Below are 13,943 nucleotides of genomic sequence, written 5' to 3' on the forward strand. Positions count from 1 at the left end.
TCAAAGGTCAAGTAGGCTTCATGCTCACCCCTTGGTTTTAAACAGGATATCTCAAAAATGCTTTGAGGGATTTTCTTTGTGCAAATGTTGTGACTCAAGGCTAAACTGGATGCATTTTGGAGGAACAAGGTCAAGGTCAAAAACTGACCCAGCTCTTCCTATTGACCCACCACCGTACTTTGACTCTGAGGCATAAAACCAACTGTGGAAGCACTAACTTTTTTGTTGGGGGGAGCTTGATGCCTTGTTTAGACACTTGACAGAGTTGGAAACAGAGGATGAGAGAAGAATGATGTGGGGTGGAAGTGCCTTGGATCCTGGGCCACCTGCTTGGAGGACTAAAGCCTCTGTAAACGGGATGCACAACATCACCACTAGGCTACCAAGTGCACAGAAACTAAAACGTTCTGATACCATTTGCATTTTTATGCAGATTCAACCTTTGAAGCATCTGTAAACTGAGATAAGATTCTGATTGGTCGGTCAACAAGCTACACTGAGAACGCAGACAGAATGAGGTAACAAAAGGAAAATAATCTATCGCCAACAAAAAAGCCTCCTTGGTATCTCTTGGTTTTAAATCAATGTTGGATTTTCTCTCTGTAGTTGATTTAACTCCTTACAAAGAGGCTGGAAGTTTTCCCCAATGCAAACACCGGACATATATAAGGTCTATAAGGCACTCGGACCTGACCCCCAGCAGCCAGGACTGCAAACACTTGGTGAGATCAAAGCAGTGGAACCAGCCTGGGGCTTCACCTGACCTGAATTCAATTAAAGCTTTACAGGCAGATCAGAGGGGAGGCTAAGAGGGGGAGAAAGAAAAAAGGCTGTTTCAGATACAGAACATTGTTTAGAATAAAAACTGAGACCGAAGTGAAGCTTAAAGAAAGGAGAGGGAGATGAAACATATCACACTTCGCTCTCTGACACGCAAGCTTAATCTGCTCCCCTCCCCGTGTGCACACACCAAACCCATAGGTCTTGTTCGTTTACTCAGCCTGTGGGCAAATGTGACTTTAATGAGCCGGTGCTGAATGGACATTAGGCAGAGATTCTCACGCTGGAGCTGGACCCCCACCCCACCCCCCCATCCCCCTTTCTCTTTGCTCTGCTGGGCTCTGGCATTTTTTGGCAGCCACTTCACAGCACGGTGTCGAGTTTAGTCGTTAACCAAACGTTCAAGGAGCTGAATGAAGACATTTGCTTCTTCAATTCTCAAGTGCAACCGCTGGGTGCTATTAAATACAAAAACAGCAACAAAGCTGTGATTTCTGGTGCAGGAATACAGAATAAAAAGGGAGAAATAAAAAAGGAAAAGGGCTGTGAGGGGCTTTGATTTGGTGCTGGATAAAAAAGAAAAACTGCAGGATGCACACTGAGCTGTTCATGCAGGGACTAGGGGAGAGGGATCCATGACGTCAGAGACAAACTAAAGGTGTCAAATCATGGGTGCCCTCAGGCAGATCTGATAGCTGCAGCTTAATTGATTTTTTGGACTTGTCATGTTTATAATAAATAAGACAAATGAGCCTTTGAATTATGCTTTTAAACGTTTAGAAGTAAAACAAAATGTGCACCTCCTAGTTGGGCTGAAAATAAAATATGCACCAGACGTACAAGTCACGATTGCATTAATTCATTAGCCTAAGGGGGATTTATCTGACATATAATTAGATAAGCACGAATCCAAAGCAGAAACATATGGCCCAATAATCAAATACACCACTTTCTCCATCATGCTGTTGAATCCTTTCACTCCGCCCCCCTCAGACGAGAGGGGACGAGATACTTTTCCAGCCCTTTGCTTTTTTTTGTTTTTTTTCAAGTCCGATGTTCTCTTATCAGAGTTGCGATATTCCCGATATCACCTGAAGGCAGCAACAGCACGCACTTCCACCTGAGCCGTTGTGGAGGGAGAGGAGCGAGGCAAACCGTAGCCTACAGCTCTACTGTCTGAAGCCACCAAAGTGGGATGAGTGAGAGCGGAGCGGAACAGACGGCTCTGAGCACCGAGAGGGACTGAAGGAGAACAAAAAGTGACGGATTCTCACAAACAGAAGCCTCTCTCGTCTGAGAGATGCTTTCGAAAAATATTTACCAAAAACCGCCTGGATATATGTGAAGTTTTTGAAGAGGCAGCCGGTGATCATCCAGCTGGTCTGGTGAGTAGATCTGGGTCGAATTTGACCACATGGAGCTCCGGGTTTCGCTTTGAAAATGTCTCTTCAAACTTTGTGCACAACTCGGGCATCTTTTTGAATGAGTCCGGGAATGGAAAGAGTTTGTTTTTAGCTTGTGCCAGACAACGAAGCGCACAAACACGCACGCTTTACGCGCGCGCACGCGGGCAGTAGCGGTACAAGTTGACAAGTTGTCAAGCTGCATGCAGCACGGGCTTTCTGCAGGCGCACCAGCTGTAGCGCTACAGTCCGGTAAAGAGCAGTGAGACAGCGCCATCAATCGCATAGCAGCCACACTCCTGTAGCTCCTGTAGACTAGAGGGAACGTGGTGCTGCTTTAGTCGGAATGTCTGTGAAGAGGAGGGGGGAGATGGGATCAGCGCCTGCATGGCGAGTGTACCTCCACCATCAGTCACCCTGCTCTAATGCCAAAATACAAGCCCCGGGACGCTCTGCTGGGCACTATATTTCCACTCCTAACCCCGGATTTAAAAAAAAAAAAAAAACAATACCATTAGTGAGAGTAATGAGAAGAGGATAATCTTCAGAACTGATGTGAAAACTCATGAAATGCAACAGCACGCGCAGGGAAGTTTGCATTTGCAAGTATTATAAGCCTATTTATCACCAGGGATGCCCCGAACTGCGAGTTCTCTAAGTAAAAGAGTTTATTCTCCTCTTTATGATGGCAAGAAAATTATGATGCGATACACTGGTCATTTTTCAGCGCAGCGCAGCGAGCAAAGAAATATCGTCTAAATGCAACGTTTTTTAATAGTATTTATTTCCATGGCTGCAGTTGAGGTCACACTAAACTTACTTTTTTCATCCTGTTTGTCAAATAACCGGATAAAGGCACAGAAGTGTTTTTGTTGCAGCTGTAAAGCTGAATATTGGATTAAGGTTAGTCCCAGATGGGCTGGATAATGTTTTGTCCTTTTCCTGGACCATGCCTCGTGTGCTCTGCTCAAACCTGAATGGGACTGTTAAAATTAGCGCTTTTTGGTGCTAAACACTGAGGAATATGTGTGAAACGGAACACTAATAATGGATAACAGTTATGTACCCAAATTAGCCCTTTCCAGCACCGAATAACAGCCTAAAATGTCAAAACAGGCTGTGAAATTTGAGTAGCCTAACTGTCTTCTTGTTAGTGTGCGTAGGCAGACGTGACAAGCTAAGTTAGCATAATCAATTTAAGTCGTTTTCTTGAATTCTCGAGAAGTTAACTTCTTATCATGGTAAAACTAAAGCTTTTAAGTCAAGATAGTGTGATGAATAAGTCGACATTTCAAGAAAACAGCCGGTACAAATGAATATTGTTGATTTTTGACCTTTCAAAGCCAAGCCCTAAAAGGCAATGTTCAATGTTTTCAAGTTTTAGTTATAGGTAGGTCTATTTTCTGTAAAATAAAGGACTACCTGTAGGCTTGTTTTAGGTTAAGTGTGTATCAGGATTCAATATTACTTGATTATTTGGAGTTTTAAGGGAAACTGATTTCAGCATACATAGGCTAGTCATTTTAACCATAGTGACATTAAAGTAGCCAACAACCCGGGTCCTGGGTTCAGCTTTTATCCTGCCGGTAAGTAGATCCGGACGTGCGCAGCGCGGAGAGATACCAGCAGCTCCAGTGTGGGAGAGAAAGGGAAGCAGTGAGGGGAGAGAGAGAGAGGCTGCTTGTGTGCCTGGCTGCCTAGTGGTGGTAGATGGAGTAACGGAGAGGAGACGAGTCCACGTATTACCATGCCGAGATTTGGACTACATAAACTACATGCAAAACCTCCCAAAATGCGACATTAATAAAAGAAGAGGTATGTAAAGGGCTTTTTGTACATACGGTGGACATTTTTAGCCTACAGAGCAAGAGCTTCTGCATCTATGTGACGTTTTGAAAAGTTGGAAAAGGTTTGCTCTCGCTATTGTGAGCGGTGAAACAAACCAGGCGCCGCTTCTCCCTGCCTCTTCGGGGAAGTTCAGCCTCAACAAAAGTATTCCTTTAGAGGCGTTTTGACACGACAATGGTTTTTGTCAGTTGTAATTCATTTGGACAGTGGTTTGCGTGTTGTTTTGAAACGTCTTGGAAACACTTGCAGGGTTTTTTCAAGCGTATTTCTGTTCAGCGCAAGGCTGCCATCGTCTCGTGAAGTGAACGGTTTGAGTTGGGGGATGGGGTTTGAAATGAAACAGTCTGGAGGCAAAAAACTTATTTTATTTAAACATTTAGTTTTTCCTTGCTGAAAACTTACGTTTTAAGTTGTGAGAAAACCAAACTTATACAGTGTTAAATGTTTATTTATTTCTGTTTTGAGTGAAATTACGGTCGAAGAAGTTGTGATTTTTCACTGGAATTTTTACAATGGTCGCACACAAGCAGATGGTTCTTTTGTACCTGCAGGCGAGAATGGGATACTTTCAGATTTAAGGTGACTTAAGCAAGACTCTGTTACTTATTAACCTAACATGAAGCACTAATAACTAAACCATGTTGGGTCATTTTGCCACGCCGAAAGTAAATAATTCAGGTTTTATATGCAACACTCCTGTGCAGACATGGCAACGTCGTGCTTTTATTTGTCTTTGTACGGACTCCCACACAGCTCGAGATGTTGTAAAGCGGCTGTAAACGAATGAATGTGCAATTTTAAAGCAGTTCCAATGTAATCTCCTCTTGTGGTTATAACACTGGGTGCATTTCGTTGAGATAGACAACGTTTCCCGTTAATGTGGTTTAATTGTATCTTACTATATTGCATAGTTGTTGCAAGCTGGCTAAATTAGACTTTGAAATCCTTGATAGGTGGCCAGAATATTCATTTTTATTGCATATCCATGCAAGGACAGAGAAAACATTGAATGCAGCTACAGCCTGAGTCCAATGCTAATGCATTTACAAGGAAATTTAAATATTTCAGTTTTCTGCCAGTTCTTGTATTGAATTTAGCAAGCATGTTATAGCGGGCTCCTCTGTAATGAAGTGCACATAGCCTGGTCTCTGGCATTGTGCAGACAGGGGCGCTGAAAGTACAGACTTAGATGTGCTCACCTGACTTGCTGCTCTGTTTTATCTTATTTCCACATGGAACCTATTTGGTGATTTATCAGCAAAGCCATCACTTGTCATGACATTTAAAGGAGTCTGGGAAAGTGCACTGTGAAGAAAGGAATACGTTATGACATTAAGAATATCTCTCAATGGGGGATGGTAGTGGAAAATTATGATTTCATGTGCTATCTTTTTCTTCCTGTTGGATGTTTTTGTGCTCAGTGTACTTTCTTTTGCATTTTTTGATACTAACAGTCACTTTTTTGTGTGTTTCTAGGTGGTTCTGTGCAGATCACGGTACGATAATGGGGCACTTGGTTTCACTGCTTGTGCTGCTCCTGCAGCTCCTCCGTGGCTGCGCAGGGAACCAAAGGACGGTGGGGGCAGCCTCCATGCAGTTCACCCACTCTGTTTACAATGCCACCATATACGAGAACTCTGCTGCTAAGACTTACTTAGAGAGTCACACCAAGATGGGGATCTACATCACAGACCCAACCTGGGAGATACGGTACAAAATCATCTCTGGGGACAATGAGAACTTATTCAAAGCAGAGGACTACCTGCTGGGAGATTTTAGTTTTCTGCGGATAAGGACCAAAGGAGGCAGCACTGCCATTCTGAACCGGGAGGTTAAAGACCACTACATGCTGACTGTTAAGGCGTCGGAGAGGGGCACTAACTTCGAGTGTCGCACTACAGTAAAGGTGCAGGTACTGGACACCAATGATTTAAGGCCCCTCTTCTCGCCAACATCCTACAGCATCTCTCTGCCTGAGAACACAGCCATACGCACCAGTGTGGCCAAGGTCACGGCTACGGATGCAGATATCGGTACAAATGGAGAGTACTACTACAGTTTCAGGGAATGGACGGACATGTTTGCAGTTCATCCAACAAGTGGGGTGGTGACGCTGACCGGCAAGCTTGATTACTCTGAGACAAAGCTGTATGAGTTGGAGATCCTTGCAGTGGATAGAGGGATGAAGCTGTATGGCAGTAGTGGATTCAGTAGCATGGCCAAACTCACAGTGAGAGTGGAGCAGGCAAACGAGCATGCACCTGTAATCACCGCTGTAAGCATTGCACCATCAGATGCAGACCATGACCCCACATATGCTATTGTGACGGTAGAAGATAGTGACCAGGGACCAAACGGAGAGATAGCATCGCTGAGTATTGTAGCTGGCGACCCTCTTCAGCAGTTCAAACCTGTGAGGACCAGCCCTGGGAGCAAGGAGTATAAAATCAAAGCAGTCAAAGAGGTAGACTGGGACAGCCAGCCTTTTGGATACAACCTCACTTTACAGGCTAAGGACAAAGGCAGCCCCCCTCAATTTTCATCGGCTAAATTGGTACATGTCACTTCGGCACAGTTCAAAGTGGGCCCTCCTATATTTGAAAGAGCCGTTTACAGAGTCAATCTGAGTGAATTCGCCCCTCTTAACACACCTGTCACTATGGTAACAGCCCTGCCAAAGTACCCACAGCTTAAATATGCTTTTAGACACAAATCTGACAGGAACAGATTTACTATCAATCCAGACACTGGCTTAATCAGCACCGCAGGACCAATCAATGCTGACGTTGCCCCAAGATTTGAGCTAGATGTGATTACCAGTGACAAAAAAGCAGCCGCAAAAGTAATCGTTGATGTGATTGATGTGAATAACAATGGACCCGAGTTCCAGCAGACATCTTACAAGGCCACCGTAGATGAGAATGTACCCATAGGGACCAGTGTGGTTACAGTTAAAGCCACTGATTTAGACAAAGGGGAGAACGGCTATGTGACCTACAGCATTACCAATCTGAGCCCTCAGCCGTTTGTCATCGATTACTTCTCTGGTGTCATCAGCACTTCAGAGGTCATGGATTATGAGCTCATGCCAAGGATTTACTATCTCAAAGTCAGAGCATCAGACTGGGGATCCCCTTTCCGGAGAGAGGTGGAGGCATCAGTTATCATTACATTAAATAACCTGAATGACAATAAGCCTCTGTTTGAAAATGTGGACTGTGAAGTGACTGTGCCCAGAGATCATGGCGTCGGAGAGCAGATAACAACAGTGTCTGCCATTGATGCTGATGAACTGCAGCTGGTACGGTACTATATTAGAGCTGGAAATGATCTCGACCTGTTCGAACTGAACCCAAACTCTGGCATGCTTTCCCTGAAGCACACGCTGAGTGAGGGAGATGCAGCTAAAGTGTCCCATCACAGTTTACAGATCATCGCGACGGACGGCGAACACGAGACTTACCCTATGATCATGAACATAACTGTCATCACTGCACGGAAGCCTGTCCAGTTGAAATGTGTCGAGACTGGTGTAGCTACCATGTTGGCAGAAAAGCTACTCCAGGGCAGCAGAATCCACACGCAGACTGAGCCGGATGACAACTTAATGGACATTCACTCAGTGAACCGGTACTCTCCTCAGTTCTCAGAGTCTTTCCCCAGTGTTATTGAAGTTAAAGAGGACCTCCCAGTGGGGGCTCGGATTGTCCATTTGAGTGCCACTGACTCAGACAGTGGCTTCAATGGAAAACTGGTGTACGTTATCTCAGGGGGAGATACAGAAAGCCGCTTTATTGTAGATATGGAAACTGGCTGGCTTTTGGTTTACTCTCCTCTTGACAGGGAAACAACGGACTACTACACTCTGAACATTACAGTTTACGATTTAGGCATACCCCAGAAATCTGCATCACGCCTTCTGGGTGTTAAGATTCTAGATGCAAACGACAACAGCCCACAATTCTTGCAAGACTCATACTCAGTTGAAATAAGTGAAAGCACGCCTGTTGGAACAGAAATTATCCAGGTGGATTCAACAGACAAAGATCAAGGACACAATGGAGTCGTGAGGTATTCAATTTTGGGAGGAACCAATCATTTTTCAATCAATGAGGAGACCGGGGTTGTGACTGTGACAAAGCCGTTGGATCGAGAGCTTCATCCAGTTTATGTCCTAAAGATTGCGGCGCGTGATCAGGCTGTCAATGAGCCTCAGCTAGTGTCCACAGTGCCGCTTAAAATCACCCTGGAAGACGTGAATGATAATCCACCGAAGTTTGTACCCCCTAATTATCGTGTGAAGGTTCGGGAAGACCTCCCTATCGGTACTGTGATTATGTGGCTGGAAGCTCACGATCCTGATATTGGACCGTCTAGCCAGGTACGATACAGCCTCATCGATAACGGGGACGGGAATTTCGAAGTGGACAAACTCAGCGGCGCTTTGCGGATCGTGCAAAACCTAGATTACGAGACCAAGCAGGTGTACAATCTGACGGCTAAGGCTAAAGACAAAGGGAAGCCAATGTCTTTGTCGTCCACCTGCTTTATCGAGGTGGATGTTGTGGATGTTAACGAGAACCTTTACAGGCCTCTGTTCCGATCGTTTGTGGAAAAAGGATTTATTAAAGAGGATGCAATCGTTGGGACTTCTGTAATGACTGTAAAAGCCGAGGATGAGGACACAGGACGAGATGGAGAGATTCGATACTCCATAAGAGATGGCTCTGGCCTGGGGATATTCACAATCGATGAGGAAACAGGTGAGTGTTTTCTTTTCACTGTCTGTAAAGCCTGTTTTAAGCCTTGGAAAAAGGCAGCCTGAATGAATTTGCATTGGGAAAGTTTCATGCAGTTGGAGTTCACTCAGCCATACCACTTTGTGGACGAATGAGGCAAAGGGAGTCTTCCTGCAGGCAGTTAAGGTTCCTGATTCCAGTCATTTTTATTCTTTGGAGGATTGACGGCATGAACAGATGGTCCAGCTGTCTCTCAGACCTGTGTGGACATTCCTCAGTAGTTGGAAGGTCCTGAGTGATTTCACCTCTATTTTTGCAGCCATGCTCTCAGACTTAAAAGTACCTTTTAAAGTAGTTCCAGTTGTAAATTGGTAAAATCTGTTGGACCCCGAGGTTAAAATATTCTAATGGCACTCTTATGCCAGCATATTTCCAATACACTAGGCAGGATTTGCTTGCGGGTTTCTTATTATTTTGCAGAAAAATGTTAAGACCCAGTTGCCCAGTATGATTTTAACAGCTGACTCAAATTAGCTCCAAATAAGCAGTCTGGAATTCCAGGAGTGCCTGCCCAAAATCCTACCAATCACCTGATTTGGATGTTTTGGACTTGGCTGGCTGCCCCCCTTTTTCAACATGCTAACCACATTCCAGGGCAGCTTAATGTGACTTTTCCCTACTTGAAAAAAAATTTCTCCCAGAATTATACATATTTAATGTCTAAATGAGGCGGTGAAACTCAATGCATAATACATTGATTTCTCTTGGCACGTGTAACCTCAAAGGTTCAAATCTGCATAATAAGGCTGGAAATGAAATGTTTTACTCTGACGCTGACTTTTACTGTTGCAAAAGCAGCTCATATCTCCAGTTTATTACAAATCAGGTGTATGTGAATTATTCAGGAAGTTGACAGGAAGTCTCCTCAGTGACTCTTTTGGGAAATACTTTCTTGTGCCTGGTAAATTTAGCGCAAATAGATGAGCCTGTATGAAGGATTTGTCCTCCAGGGCTTGGTGTCAGCTGTGGTGTGTTTGTGATTGTTTCTGTGGTCGTGGTCTGGTGTCTGATTTGTAATAAGATCTTGCTTTATGAACAGAGATGGGGAGATATTTAAAGCTCTGCTTTCGTGCAAGCATTACATGTGCCACTCTGTTTCATTTTTGCTCAGTTTCATCCCATTTGAATTGTAAATTGTCTGTTATTGAGACTCAATTTTGCATGAATTTGTAGTAGTCAAACAATCACCAACAGTGCAAGAGTTGCAGCCCTGATTTGCTCACGTGCAGACTAGTTATTAGTCCGTGCCTAGCTCCTCATCCTGAGTTGGGCACAGATCCATGGAGCCAGGTCTGATCTGATGCTTAATCCCAGAGGGCCCTAATTAAATGAAAGTCAGGAGGTGCAGTGATATGATTGTCCAGGGTGGGGTCCTGTTATTATGGATTACATCTGAGGTCAGTAGACAACTAAATACAGCCAAGGTGGCAGTGCCCCTCCTATGATTTAACTACATGTAGGGTGCGGTCTTAAGGCTACCATATGTATTTAAGATATTTGCTGCTTAAAGGAAAAAGCAGCCTGCTATACTCACTGCTGCAGCTGCATGTTGTGAATCTAAACCATAATGTTTTAAAATGCTTAAAATTAGAAAACAAATGAAAAAGTGGTGAGAGGAAAAATGCCAGTAGCCTCACACCTTCACTTATGGATTAAGTTTTTAAGAGTGGGAATGAGTCAAGGAAAGACTGCTGGGTTTTTTTCCCCATTAAAGCTGATGCTTGTAATTTAAATCTATGCAGCTGTGCTTAATAGTACAGTGCTCACTGCATGCTTTAGACTATTTTGTACTGTATTGTTTGTTCAATCACCACAATTTGAATCACTATTCTTTCAGCTTGTCCTTATATATTAGCATTCAAAACAACAATCAAGCAACAACAATACTACTTAGTGGCTAACTAAGTGTTGGTGAGGAAAGCATTGCACTCAGTGGTTGCTGATGCAAGAAAACAGCGAGTGATTCCCATGGAGTAGGTGTCGAACATTTCTAAACAAAGGTTGTGTTTTAGAACATGCAGCACTCACTACCCACTTGACTGACAATCCCAATCCACACAAGGAACAACGAGCTTATTTGTTGTGATATATAGAGATTTCATTTAAATGTGGTGTTTTATTGAGGTTTATTCAATTCTGTCCTGTTCTCATTAGCATAAATTTTAAGCAGAGCTTTTTTCATGTGAGCAGCATCTCCTCTGACAGATATGGTTCCTTTTCTGTCAAGCTGCTCCGGGAGTCCATGGCAACTGTTTGCCCACATTCTCAGTGTTATTAAAAGCTCTGTGGTCACTGGCTCGGTGCCATCTTAATTTAAATATACTGTTATTTAGACTCTTCCTGGGCCTATTCCCATGCTGAAGACAAAATGCGCTGTCCCTCGTTTTTATTGGAAAATTTTGGAAAATAATAAGTGATGTTGGAGTTAAAGACAAACACTTACATACTTGATTAAGAGGTTGTGTTGAAAATAAAACACAACCTAAAGAATCCGTCAGTTTAGAAGAAAAGGTTTCCATCAGACAGAAGAAGTGACCTCTTGGACAAACTTTGGTCTCATTTGTGGCCAAACATGAAAGAAAAATTGAAGTTTCATTTTGGTAGTTTTGCGCCAAAATAAGTGATGAAAAAAAACGGGAATGCACGTATCGGCATCATTTTTGGTATGAGGTGATATGAACATTTCTGCCTATATCTATATCCACTAAATATGTCAGTATAAATCACACATTGGCCTCAAGTACAACTATACCATCAGGTGAAGTTGGTTGCCTAGGGTGCTGCAGACTCAAGGATGCCCACTATGAGCTCTGATGATTTTGAATGAAGCCCCAAACATGAAACAACTACAAGAGTGTTTATTCCCTGCCCGTCTCTTAGCTGGGGTTGGGTGTCATTTGGGATTTTCATGATATCTGTGCTAAATCGATACTTTTTATATGGTGCTGGTGCCTAAATGGTGCCTTAATCCAGTGGTTCTCAACCTTTTCAGCCTGCTAAATTGGATGAAAAATAAATTGATATAAACTGGCAAAAGGGTTAACTGAGAAAGAAAAAATATGCATACATTGGCAGAAATTGATTTAACTAGCATAAATTGGCATATCAAGCAGTTAAATGTGGTAAAAATGGGCCAAATTGGATATAAAAAGTGGTGAAAAGGAATTAATAGTGGCAATAATTGGTCAACAGGGGCTTGAGTGGTGAGAAGTGGTTTAGAAGTGGCAAAAAGAAGCAGAAAAAAGTGGCAGAAAGTGTTTAAATTTGACAAAATATGTCTTAAATGGCAAAAATGTGCTGAAATTGGTGGGAAAAAAAATGAAAAGGTGTAAAAATTTGGCAGAATTGGTGTAACGTGGTAACTGTGATTTAAGAAATAGGCTATTCTTAGTTTTTTAGGGCATATGGAGACCCCCTGTCAGTGTTTCACGACCCCCAAGGGGGTCTCGACCCCAAGGTTGAGAACTACTGACTTAATCAATACTTATTAGACAAAAAGTGTGTTAAAAGTCAACAGGAGATCAAAAACTGTCTGGATACCATGAATGATTTGCAGAAATGTCTTACATTTGGAGCTGTAGAGGGTTGCAGTGGGGTATTGAAATGAAGTATAATTATCGTTGTTGTAATTCCTTCAGGTAAGTGTTGGTACCTGTATCATGTCAGTACCAGAATTTGATACTCATCCCTACTCTTACCTCTGTTTGATTCAGCCCCCACTGTTGAGATATATTTAAGTGGATTTATCCCTGTAAATCCTGTAAAATACACCTCTAAATGCATTTCTAAAAGAAAATATTTTTTATTTTTATGTTTTTTTTTACCTAAATAAACAGAAAATACTAAATTTATGATATCAAATTGTAGCTCGAATTGGCTTGAAATCTGCAATTCTCTCTTTAAGCTTTACTATTTGATTTTGTAGTTTAAAAATATATAAGTCATTCAGGTGAAACCTTTTATATTTGTTCCTTAAGTGAAATTATAAGTGACTGTAATGATTTATTTGAGAGTTTTCCACAATTTGTGAAAATTTGCCTCTCCTGTAAGAAAAAAATCACCTCCAAAATCACACAAACAAATTCAAGCAATTTCAAGATATTTGTCTCAATTGCACACAGCAGCTTCACTACTTTTTGATCTCAATCATTGTGGAAATTAAATTGTAATGAATCATATGATATAAAAAATAAGGAAGATTTTAACAGCCTAAGCATAGACAGGGTAGGATGGATGATTTGAGTCCAGAATAACATTAAACTCTGGTTATATAACTAACTTATGATAAATAGACCTGAAACTCAAAGCTGGCAGAGATTCGAGGTCCTTCCACAGTCACCTGTGTACTTGTTTCTCCACTGAATTGGCCTTGTGTAAATTCATACACTTCACTGTGGAGGGCTTGTATGTCTTAAGTGGCTGGCTCGACTTTACATGTCAGTGCCCTTGAGGTCAACCGATAAGGGTTTTCAAGGGCTCATGCCAATTTTAAAAGGCAAGTGTGAAAAATTGCCGACGTGATGAATTTTTTTTTGCTCATTTTCCATTAAGAAAGGCTCTGCAGCCGCTGCTTTAAAAACCATGGAAAGCAATTTTTAGAGATGTTGGCGCTCCCTGGCTGGACTCACACCCTCAGCTGATAGAGTGGCTGTAGAGTAATCCAAAGGAGCACGGCATACAGAACAGTATGTGGGTCAGTAGTTAAGATAGTTTTGAGGATTATAATTCTTTGTGCAGGGCTGGTGTATTAGAAATAAACAGAAAAGTATGTCGTTAAATGACTGAGAAATTTTTCATAAAAGTAAGGGCAAAAACTTCAACAGTTTTGCTTGAAGTAAGTCTGCGAACCCAACTAAGGTCAACGAAACAGATGAGCTATAAAACAAAGCTTATCATTGTAAACCCTAAGCAACCCACAACTCCATAAAAATCACCTGACTCACACTAACACACCTTAGATCGGGCACGTTGAAGCGATTAAAAGGGTGAGGGCAATTTTTTATTGACTATGAGTAATCATCTTCTCATTTCCTGTGGTCTGGGGTTACTAAGGCAGAAGTTAAGCAAAGCTAAGGTAGAAGATGTTAGAATGATAGAGATCCACCTTTGTTAG

At 42.4% G+C, this 13,943-nt stretch overlaps 1 protein-coding gene across 7 annotated transcripts in view; it reads left to right on the forward strand.

Annotated features, from left to right (window-relative positions):
* The first annotated feature begins 2,003 nt into the window (after positions 1 to 2,003).
* The window catches only part of fat1a (FAT atypical cadherin 1a), a 120,280-nt gene continuing 108,340 nt past the window's right edge, over positions 2,004 to 13,943 (forward strand). For 2 of the 7 annotated variants that reach the window (XR_005991795.1, XM_041785060.1), the window contains exons 1-2: positions 2,004 to 2,165; positions 5,508 to 8,794. Coding sequence is in view for 6 of the 7 variants with exons in the window: in XM_041785060.1 (XP_041640994.1) it covers positions 5,536 to 8,794 (3,259 nt within the window). In the remaining variant the exon portion in view is untranslated. Of the gene's footprint in view, positions 2,166 to 3,866; positions 3,999 to 5,507; positions 8,795 to 13,943 lie in introns of those variants that run through there. The other 5 variants (XM_041785055.1, XM_041785058.1, XM_041785057.1 and 2 more) reach the window with 3 other exon arrangements.

The sequence above is a fragment of the Cheilinus undulatus genome, linkage group 4 (assembly GCF_018320785.1).
Source record: "Cheilinus undulatus linkage group 4, ASM1832078v1, whole genome shotgun sequence".
NCBI classification, from domain to species: domain Eukaryota; kingdom Metazoa; phylum Chordata; class Actinopteri; order Labriformes; family Labridae; genus Cheilinus; species Cheilinus undulatus.